General features: G+C 39.2%; 1 protein-coding gene across 1 annotated transcript in view; it reads right to left on the bottom strand.

The window, feature by feature from the left end:
* CEP68 (centrosomal protein 68) overlaps positions 1-12025 on the bottom strand; it is an 864321-nt gene that overhangs the window by 178821 nt on the left and 673475 nt on the right. The window contains exon 5 of the mRNA XM_044055708.1: positions 8630-8726. Coding sequence (XP_043911643.1) covers positions 8630-8726 — 97 coding nt within the window. The remainder of the gene's footprint in view (positions 1-8629; positions 8727-12025) is intronic.

Here is a 12025-nt window from a genome sequence, read left to right as displayed (position 1 = left end):
ATTTAATTTCCTGGGGTGTATTTGTTTTGTTTTATTTCTGGTAATTGCAAATGTAACATCTATTAGTTTGCATTTGAGATTACTTTTTTGATGATTTTGGTAGCAAGTAATGTTAATTACTGACAAGCTTGTTCGATTTGTGTTTCTAACAAACACTGTTGATTATTCATTACAAACTCAAAAAAAATAAAATAATATAAAATAAAACGAGGTACGGCTGCTATCCAGAGGTCCCAGTTCCAGGAAAAAAAAAACAAACAATAGCGAGAATACAGGACGAGACCACCACTACTGCATACATAAAAGTTCCAAGGTTTTATTAAAAGAAATGAGTGTTTTCATGTGCTGAACACTGCACGCTTCTTCAGATTTCACTTTACCAATTGGTATACAGTTTTTAAATATACTAACTAATTCACTTTAATTAGAATCAATCAAGCAATATAATCAAATAAATCAAGTGATTCAAATAACCATAGTAACTATTAAGCATTAAAACAGCTAATTAAGCATACTGCTAGCCTAGGCTATTCATGACAAACACTGTGCTAGCAAATACTAAAGCTTAATATAATATAATACATAAATCAGACATAATGGATATAATAAATATAATAAAAATATATATATAAAACTTAAAAAATAATAATAAATGAATTCATGTAGAAATTATTAAATGTGGTGTTTATTAAATAGCTTAATATTTACGGGCAACTAACACCAGCTTAATACTAACAAATTGATTTAAGCCTGGTTCTAAATGTGTTCTTAGTTTAAAAATCCAACATAGTTCAATAGATTCTAAATAGTTCTTATTATTCCCCCCTCTCATTTTTATTTACTATCTGTAATGCCCTAAACTCAAAAGTATGATCTGAATAATTATTTACATGTTTTGCTAGGGCATTCATTTGATTATTTCTTCTTATATCATATAAGTGATTATATATCCTATCTTTTAACTTTCTGGAAGTCATACCTACATAGAATACTGAACAATGTACGCAGGTTGCCAGATAAATAAGATTTTCATCTTCGCAGCTAGCATAAAATTTTGGTATGAGTCTATAATTGATAACAGGATGGATAAAATTTTGTTCCTTCTAAATAAATTTACACGTTACATTTATTGCAAGGAAATGTACCCAACCTATTTTTATTTCTAATAGTATGACTATTGACTTCATTTTGAAAGTGTTCAATACATAGGATCCTTCTCAGATTCTTACTATTTCTATATGTAAAGCAAGGAATACTACCTACTATATTCTGAATCTTGGGGTCAACAGTAAGTACCTGCCAGTTCTTAATGATGTCTAATATTTTTAATGTCATTGGTATATCTAGTTATGAACTTTATCTTGGCATCTTTGCCTATATTCATCCTATCTCCTCTATAACTAGTGACTCCTTTAATATTATTGCCTCTGTCTTCAGAGACATTCAAAACAGATTATTTAATCCTGCTTAACATGGAGTCAGGATAATCTCTATCCAACAATAAAACATGCATAAGATCAAGTTGTTGTTGCTTAGTTAAAGTATCTGTGCAGGTCCTGATCATTCTAAGATATTGTCCCTTGACTATATTTGAAAAAACAAACCTAGTATGCATGCTACTAAAGTGCAGTAGTGCATTTTTCCAACAAGGCTTCCTGTATAAAGCCGTAGAAATATTGCCCTGACTATCTTTTATTATGCTTATATCTAAAAAATCAACTTTAAGTGAAAATTCAAGGGAAAACAAATTTTATATATATATATATATATATATATATATATATATACACATAATAAACACACACACACATTATATATATATATATATATATATATATATATATATATAGATATATATCTAGAGAGAGAGAGATAGGGTGGGAAGGGATGCAGGATTCTGTCATATATGGTTTAATACTTAAAAGACAGAACCTTAAATTGCAGGAAAAGAAAACGAGGGAACAACAAAACACTGAATGGCCATTAAGGGTGAATCACAAAACGTCTGTCCCACTAAAAATCCTTACATCAGTAAACCCCAGACACAAAACAGAGATCAGGTACTGTCTTGGCAGCGGTACTGTTAGGGAAAGGATTTTTTAGTAAAGTAAAGTATAGGGTTTGGTTTAATGGCAGGACAGGGTAGGGTTAGCACACAAGTAAGGTGGTGCAGCCTTACTCGTGTGCTAACCCTAAACTTGCCATTAACCCCTACACATTATGTTACTACAAACCTCTTTGCTTAACAACATTGCTCACAAGACAAAAGGATACAGAACACACAAACACAAAACTTGCACAACGGTGAATCAAATCCCCTTATCTAACCCCTACTCACTACTCTAACCCATGAACACTTGCGCATAGAGACCCAACTGCTACAATACAGTCTTGCACATCTTCACAACTGCTACTGTTTTATTCAAACATTCATTTTCCTGCGCACTCCTACTTGCTTTCACTACATAAAACCAAATTCAACTATATATGATTCATACAAATGAGCTTTTACTCATTTGTGCAGTTTCTCTTTCTTATACCCCAAAAACATTTTCAATCAAACGAGTATTCAACTTTTTGAGTCACAACTATATATCAATGGATGTGTGTGTGTGTGTGTGTGTGTGTGTGTGTGTGTGTGTGTGTGTGTATACCGATATATCTACATATTGTAACATGTTTGTCTTGAAATTTAGGAATATCTCAGAGTATGCAGAGACCGGTGATCACCAAATATTTACTTATTTATTTTATATTTGTTTACCGGCAGAGTCCGACTAGACAAGTTGCCCATTTTCAGCGGAGGCCTGGGGAGAAAAGCTCCACACAACAAAAAAATTGACAGCAGCATACATAATACTAATGTACTTAAGAATATACATGCTAAAATATGCATAGAGAATTATATTTAGAGAAAATCATCACAGTACAATAAATACACAAACATACAGATGCAATTATACTTAAAAATACATGCACACATATAAATTAGAAAATGTGCAAAAATATGCATAAAGAGTTATCCATACAGAATGGAGTAGGCAGTAAATACAAGGAAAACATAATAGTAGAATGGAGTACATAGTAGAAGGGAAACAGAGTAGAAAGTAGATAAGAATACGTGCAAGCATGTGCATAATAAGTTAACCATGGAGAAAAGAGTAGATAGCAGACAGAAGGAAAACAGAGTAGACAGAAGATTGAAGGAGAATAGAAGGAAAATAGAGTAGACAGAAGACTGAAGGAGAATGCACCCTAAAACCCTTAACCCCTTAAGGTATCATTGTAAGATCAAGTGAAACACATGAGAAATAGACCAGTGTCTGGATGTATGTGGAATAAGTGAAAAAGCCTTGTGTGGTATCTGGAATAGAATAAGATATTGCTCTAGTGGAGTTTTTCCCGGGTCTGAGCAGGTGCACTTCTATGAGCTGGTTAAGTGACCGGAGAAGGATTTTAAAGTTATGTTTATTACCTAGGATCCGAATTTCTAGAGGAAGGGTGTTCTGTATTTCTGCAATGGCACTAGAGGTACAGTGAGTCACCTGAACTATTCCTGGTTTTGGATAGTTCAACTAGTGCTTTGGTGGTGGATATTAGAAAAGGAATGTTAATGTAGTGATTTAGTAGGTCTTTTAGTGATTTTATTTTTTTTTTTGGTATAGGATCTGATGTGCAACTGTAAGCTAATTATAGATTTGGAAGTTCCAGCCAGGATAGTTGTTTCGAGGCTAGACAATGGTGGGTCCTGAAAGCTGAGTCGGTAGCAAACTTTGCAAATTTGTTACAGCAGCTGGTTAAGTTGTTTAAGTCTCCTTTATGTAGGTTAGTCACTATGGGGAAGCATACAGAATTGTAGAGAGTAGGTGGCTTTTTGCAATGGTGGCTCTACTGTTACTGGTGAGGTAGTTTTTGCATCTGGCAAGGGTGCCACATTTTTATGGACATTTGTTATGGTTTGCACAATATCTTTGTCAAATTTCATGTTGTTATCTATTATAAATCCTATTAGTTTGTTTTGTGAGACTGGTGAGATGGGAGTATTGTTTAAGGAGATTTTAAATGGGGGAAATGGGGTCTGTGGCTTTTGAGGGATGAAACAGAATTAGTTGTGTGTTTTTTGGGTTATCATCATCTGTGACTCAGATAATCATGTTTCTATGGCAGAAATGGATTCTTGGGTAATGTTTTGCTGAACTGGATGAGTGGGGGCAGAGCAGATAACTCTGGAGTCATCGGCGTACTGGACCAGATTAGCATGGAGGGGTGGGCTTTGTGGAGATCGGGAAATATTGTAAAAAGGGGAGGTCCAAGGATCAATCCTTGTAGAACACCTAAGGTTACTGGGAGGAGAGTAGACAGAGAGTTTTGCCATTTTACGGCTTGTTGACTGTAAGATAAGTAGTTTTTTGAACCATAACAGTGTGGAGTTACTTAGGTTGAGTTTTGACAGTACGGTTAGGAGTTTGGAATGGAAGACAGTGTTGAATGCCTTGGACAGATTGAGAAAGATAGTGGAGATCAGGTTACCATTGTTGATTTACAGTGCTGGCAAAGCTAATAAGTGGTGGTGCTGTGACTGGGTCAAAAACTGTGCTGCGAGTTGGCCAGGAGATTATTAGTTAGGAGATAGTTTAGGATTTGGGAATATATGCATTTCTCAAGAATTTTTGACAGGGAGGATAGTATGGCAATTGGACAGTAGTCAGACAGCTCGGTTGAGTTACCACCTTTATGAAGTGGTATTATGTGTGAAATTTGAAGTGGTATTATGTGTGAAATTTTCCAGAGGGTTGGGATGCATTGTTCAGCTATTAACTGATTAATAAGGAGACAGGGTGGCCTTGGCTGCGATTTTGAGGTATTCTGCTGGGAGTTTATCAGCTGCTAGGGTTGTGGGTTTAAGTTTTGTCAAGTAGCTATAAACTGTTTTAGTAGGTATTGGTTGTTGGGAGAAGCAGTTTTGATCTGTTGATGAGGCAGTGGGGATTAGGGTATGTTGTGGGTGAAGAGGTATTTGTGAAGTTACTTAGGTTGAGTTTTGAGAGTATGGTTAGGAGTTTAGAATGGACTTGGTGAAATATTGATTAAACTGAGAGGCAGTATTGTCTGTGGTGGTATCAATATTTGGGGGTGGAGTAATGGTTTTCCCTGGTTGTAGGATTTTATTGATAGCTGCCCAGAATTTTTGAGGGTTAGACGTGTGCTTTGTTTGGATGTCCGAGTAGTTCATAGGTAGGTACTAGGCTATTGGCCCTAGGGCCTATACAAGCCTAGCCAAAAAGGTACCCTGGTTTTCGCCACCCAAGAAAATTATTTTCCTGTGCCCCTGTCGAGCAGAGCCACAGAGGTGATCCCTAGGGTGAATTTCCCATTTCCCATCCAATCATCAAGATTTTTCTTGAAGAGTGCTAATGAGGAGCTTTATTTGATATAGATAGGTAGTTTGTTCCGAAGTATGGAAAGTCTCTGGGACAGGAATCTATCCCTCCAGCATGTTCTGTTTATTGTGTTGACAAGGTTTAGGCCCCCTAGAGCATGTAGCTTGGAAGGATTAGGATTTCTTTAAGTGGAGCATGTCCAACAGCTCTGGGTTTGACATAGATTTGTATGTTAGGCAGAGATTGCCTCCGAGTAGGCGATATGCAAGAGAGTAAAGCTGGAGTTTTTTGAGACTGTCTGTGTAGGGCATCTGCTTGAGGCCGGTAATCCTCTTTGTGAGGCACTTCTGCGGCATTTCCAGTTGATGTAGATGCCTTGTGAGGTACATACCAAAAGGGAGTTGTACTCTATGAGTCTAATGAGTGATGAGTAGAGGTGAACAATGACCTCTTTTTTTCTAGATGAGAAACCTTTTGTGATGAGGTGTACCACGTAGAAGGATTTCCTGACTACTGTGGCAATGTGATTATCATAGGAGAGACTACTGTCCACCTGTGTCCCAAGGTCTCATCACACTTTCGGTGTTAAGTAGACTACCGCCTATGTGATAGCTCATGGGTACAAAGTTTTTACCAAAGGGGATGATAATGCACTTTTTGGCATTGAGCTTGAGGTCATGGCTTTGACACCAAGCATCTGTCTCAGTGAGGCCCTTTTGTAGGATGTCCACATCGTTAGGAGTTTCAATTATGGCTCCTAGTTTGCAGTCAAATGCAAACTTCGTTAGCCAAAGACCTTTTGTGTTAGCCTGTACTTCTGAAGTACAGGCTAACAGGAGAGGACCCAGGACTGAACCCTGCGGTATTCCACTTGGCACAAGTCTGAAGTCGGATTTGGAGTCTGCTACTTTCACAGTGTGGCTTCTGTCAGTGAGCCAGTTGGCAACCCATCTTGTGACACAGGGATTTATACCTAGTTTAGTGAGTTTATCTATAATTCCAGAGTGGAGGATGGTGTCAGAAGCCTTGGCGATCTAGACAAGCTGTGTGAGCCACCTTACCCTCGTCTACAGGTTTGATGACTGCTTCAAAGAAGTCAATCAGGTTTAGGAGACATGATCTGCCTTTTACAAACCCGAACTGGGTGGGGTCCAGAGTCTGGAGATTACCAATGTCTTTTTATATAAGTTCCATGATGATACATTCCATGGCCTTGCAGATCAGGCTCGTTAGGCTAATGGGGCGGTAGTTCCCATGGTGCCTCCCCCTTTGTGAAGTGGGAAATCTGTCGCTGTGCGCCATTCAGTGGGCACAAAGCCTGAGGTGAGGCTATGATTGAACATGGTGCTTAGGTGGGGTGTCCGTTCATTCTGTAATTCATGTAGAACACAGCCTGGGATGTTGCCAGGTCCCATGGATGCTGTGTTCATGGCTTTGGAGAGTGTGTTTTTTACCTGTGCAGCTGTGATTACAGGAACTTTGCATTCTTCTGGTATAGAGATGGGCCCTTTGGGGGGGGGGTAAAGTTAGCACCGAAACCTATCTGCCAGGATGTTGGCAATAACAGTTAGTTCTGTATATTTAGTGCCACTGTGCTGTAACCCAGAGCAGATCTGAGTGTTGCCATTGAGATTCTTGACATAGCTATAGAATGCTTTGTGGTTGTCTTTAGAATCAGTGGCGATTTTGTTTTCATAACTAGCTTTGGAGGATTTTATGAGGGATCTCAGCTTCTTACTGAGGCTGACCAGGGAGTTTTTCCAGTCATGGGATTTTACTCTTTTTTGCAAGTGTTTCTTTCTTCTGTTGTAGAGTTTTGTTTATGGCAGAGGCCCACCAGATTGGCTTCTTTTTTTGGAGGATAGCATCTTGGTTCTGTTAGGGATAGCACGATCCATGCACTCGTGCAAGTGCTTATAAAGTGCATCTGTGTGGAATTCAGCAGTCATACCTCTACTGTCCGTTTGCAGGGGTGTCGTGAAGTTTGCCACTTCTGTCTTAAGTAGCGTGAAGTTGGCTTTGGAGAAATGTTTTATGGTTGTTTCCCTAATAGGGGGTGAGGGCAGGATGTGGATGTCTAGCCTGATTAGCTTGTGGTCAGATCTGACCAACGAGGAATTGACCTCTTTTGTGGAACACCGGTCGCCCATGTTGGTAATGACCAGGTCTAGGATATTGCTGCCCCTAGTGGGGGTGTGGATAAGCTGATCCAGGGCGTTGGAATTTTTGAATTCCAGAAAATGTTGAGCAAAAGAGTTGGTACACGAATACTTTTCCCCGTTAATGGTGAGGTAGTTGAGATCGCCCATTATTAGGGTGTTGGGTTGTACCCTAATATTTTTCAGTGTATCAAGAAATGAGGAGTGGGATTCCTGGGGCATGGTGGAGGATCTGTAGCAAGTTACAATTTGGATTGTGGTCTTGCCCAGAGTTAGTTGCACTTTGATAATCTTGGATGCATTATGCTGAGCAACTAGCCTGGAGGTGTGGATAATCCTTAATGAATAAGGACATGCCTCCATCTTATTGTTTCGGTCCAGGTTAAGTGGCCGAAAGGTGTGGTATGAATTATAGCCTTGTAATGCAGGGGTGCTCTCTGGAGCCTTGAACCAGGTCTCTGTCACTGCACAGATGTCAGTGTTCTCCATTTTAAGGAGTGCCTAGAATACGTGCATTTTGAGGTTTAGACTTCTAGCATTGAGTAGCATTACCCTCAAATTTTGCTTGTTTGTATCTGTTACGGTGATTAATTTGTCATTTGAACCTTGCCTAAAAAAGACACTATAGGGGTAGCAAGAGCCTTAGCCTGCATCCGGAATCCCAAGGGCGACAGGTGCAGGCCATCTCTGGCAAAGCATCGTGGTTTGTCGATCATGTCATCCCAGGCAGACAGATACTGGATCCCCTTAGAATGATTTTCCTTACCCATTCTTATTTGTTTTTTGGCCTTGTTTCTCAGTTCAAGGTATGTCTGTCTATTTACTATAGTTTTGTTGTGAAGCCATGTTTTATCCCTCCCTATGTTTTAGGAGGATTCTAGCAGTTTTGGTGAGTCAAGGGGCATAGTTGCACTTTGTTCTTACTATTCTGATACGGCAAGGTTATTTAGTATGCTCAGAAATGTAGAGTTAAAGTAATTGTAGAATAAAGTAAATATAAACAAAGAGATGTACAAAATGTACCATAGGTACCCATTCTACCATACAGTAAGGCCTGAGCAGTTTAAAAATAAAATACTTGCATCATACCTGGTGAAATAGATGTCATGCATGCCATGAGGTGTTCTCCTATACTCAGTGTAGTATCAGCCAAAGTCTGATGTTCAGCTATATCTCTTCTGAATGCCTATAACATAAAGACAAACACTTTGATATTTTACAATAGAAGCTTGTGTCCAATTTGACTTTGTAAAATCATGTGCTGCAAACGTACACTTGTATGCCATTAATGCCTGCTCAGCAGATATGCAAATAATAATTTTAATCAGCACCCAGCCAAGGTGTTTCACATCGTGAAGACAGGAAAAGAGATGAGCATTAATCAGACCACTGACACTGTTACAAAAGGAAGAATCAGGGACACTGAGGAAAGAATAAGTGCCTGCCATATTCACTGAACTTCAAGAAGTCCTTCTGCAGTGGGTAGCAGTACCAGAAGGGGATTTTCACTTTTAAAGAATCTTCTCTTAGCACAACACTTCTGCATTTTCCTGTGTCCACGTTTCCTGCTGATACACATCACACCATCGTATGCCAGGAATAGAAAGCTGTGCCCCATGCTCTACAGTTCTGACTTCCCAGTGAAACTAGAAAAGTACACTGGTAAGATATAAAAAACATATGATATTATAAACTCACTAGCACTACCACAATACCATCGGGTCTATATTAAAACAACAAAAAATCAAAATCCCGAACGCTCAGATGAGCGAAAATGCAGGTAATCGAAATTGCTATTGTGGGGGGCTGCACCCCCCCAAAATATACTCCAACTCAGAGATCGCACTACAGTGAGGAAAGGGCAAATTTTCCGATCTTCACTATACTGCAATCTCACAATATCGATTACCTGTGTTTTCATCCGAGCATTCAAGATTTTAATTTTTTGTCATTCTGATAGGAACCGGATACCATCTGCAATGTGGGTAGATTAACTGCTCTAGCAAAGCTGGAAGAAGACAGTGAATTACACAATGCAGAGCCATCCTGAATATTCACTGATAAAGTAAAAGTATTTAAATATATGCTGCATCTCTCTATACTCTTTGCTGGGAAGATTCCTGAGCAATAACAAAAATATCTTCCCAAGGTGGCAGGAGCTAGCTGAAAATGCAACAACTTAGAAAGGGTGCCCTGCAGCATCAAGGTGGCAAAGGAGACCATAAAAGACTAGCTCTGTGGTACAAAGGGATAAAGCCATGATTGTGGTTCAAATGACCAGAAATCAATCTATAACCTGGGTGAAGAAGCTAGCCAAAGAGGATGGAAGTGTGTGATACTAAGGGGAAGCAAACTGTCAAATCAGGAAGACAATGTATGGGCTATCAAGCAATGCATAAACTGAAGATGGATGTCAGGAGGTGTGTGGAAGTACACAAACCTGGTCTCTGCAGCAAGCCCTGCTTTGTGGCTGCATGCAGATGAACACCATAAGTGGGATAAAGCCCTTGGTGCAGAAAAAAACGCACCCCTGCTGAATTACATCCATTACCACCAGCTACTGACCTCCTCTCCATGATGCATATGGAAAATGGAAAAAGTAGAAGTGATATAATGAAGAATTGCTAAGAGGCAAGGGCTAAATGATCACAAAGGAAGAAACCATCTACAATGTACATCAATCTCTACAATGGCGCAGTGGTGCAGCGGTAGCATTGTCGCCTCACAGCAAGCGGTTCTTTGGTTCGATTCTCGGCTGGGGTGCCTTCTGTGTGGAGTCCGCATGTCCTCCCTGCGTTTGTGTGGGTTTCCTCCGGGTGCTCCGGTTTCCTCCCACTTTACAAAGACATGCATCTGGAGCATTTCTCAATGGGCCTCCTCTGAAAATTGGCTTTGTTCCAAGTCGGACTTTCCCGGTTAACAAATGTTAAATAAATAAATAAATAAAAATAAAACAATGTACATCAATCCATCTAGCCACAATCTACAATATACACACTCTTATAAATGGACAAATGCATGGGCATTAATCAATCATGGACATATTCTTGAAACAGGTACTAGTAGCGAATCAGTCACCTGTTAGATGGGTGTCTAACTGCACTGGCCGAGAGATACTTAGCAATACATTTGGAAAGGGGACGGCTTAGCTGTCACAAAGCTGTTCTTACCTGAAAAAGAGCAAATGAAATGATGGCCTGTCCTCCTCACCACATTTTGTTTTCTGTTTTGACAAATCTGTTTGACCTGGTGTTTATGTTCTCTCTGGCAGATGGACACAAATTATCCAGGCTGCACATTTCACATGCTTTTTTCATTTGTTAGTTTGTTTCTTAAGTGATACCTGTATACACAGAGTACATCTGTGGCACTGTCTTTTCTGATAAAACAGAAGGCCTGCAAAAACGACAGATACTGTTGGTGACTCCCTTCCGGTTATTTTTTTTCCTACCCACCCCTCCATCCCTTGATCTGCTTTTTAAACTTGGTAATTTTAAGCTGCCAACCTTACTGTAAATTGACAGTTTATAAACTTCTCCCTTTCTACAGTGCTGTTGATATTTTAAATTATTAATTTTCCTTTCTTGTGCTTATTGCTTATTGTTAAAGTGCATGGTGCCCCTCATTATCAATCCTACTTACTTGCTCTAAATTCATTACCTAGCTAGCTCTTGGATAAAGTAGGGCATTTTCACCCTCTAGCAAGCTCTTTTCTAAGTTTTTTAGATCAAGAGGAGAGAGGATTTTCCATCTAGTGGCAGTGGGTGGTGGGAAAACACACTACAGATTCCTGAATTTAGTTTTTAGACCCTTTATAAATTCTCCACAATTGGGTGACTCCTGGCTCATTTCTACAAAGCAAAATACTTTTATTGAATAATCGCACTTTTATAACCAGTTTAAAGTATACTGCTCTTTTCTTGAATAACTCTGCCTTTCCTTAAGTTTGTTTGTGGTAGCATTTCACTTTGGACACTCCTTTACTGTGCTTTTAATATTAGGAGGACTGGGATTATTCATCTAGTGGCAGGAGGTATTTGCCTGGTCTATCTGAGTTAGATACACAACGGGGCTCTAAGTGTAGTAGTTTTACTGACCAGAGGACTCAGTAGTCAGTTTTCTCTATTTCCAGTGCTGGTATAAGTTTGGCACATTGGTACGGAGCTGCTCTCTGTGCCAGTGTGCTGTACAGACACAAACATCTAGAAACACTTCTCTTTAGAACTGTCCACAAAACAGTGCCCCTTAAAGCACTAAATACAGAGCAAATACCTTGCACACTGACAAGCTCAAAGCAGCTAGTTTGTTATGTCAAAGAAGTCTATAGATTCACAAGAAAAATTACTACTAAACCTCAAAATTTCAGTGCTACCCTGCATAAACTCAAACTACTGTAATAACTCACAGGTATCTCTCCACAGCAAAAAATAACATCAGTGTTTACAGTAAACAATGTATTTAGTAAACATGTCGTTACATAATACC

The sequence above is a fragment of the Protopterus annectens genome, chromosome 1.part2 (genome assembly GCF_019279795.1).
Source record: "Protopterus annectens isolate FY-2018-M chromosome 1.part2, PAN1.0, whole genome shotgun sequence".
Classification (NCBI taxonomy): Eukaryota; Metazoa; Chordata; order Ceratodontiformes; family Protopteridae; genus Protopterus; species Protopterus annectens.
Note: the sequence above shows the minus strand (reverse complement) of the source record. Positions and strands in the feature narration are given on the sequence as shown.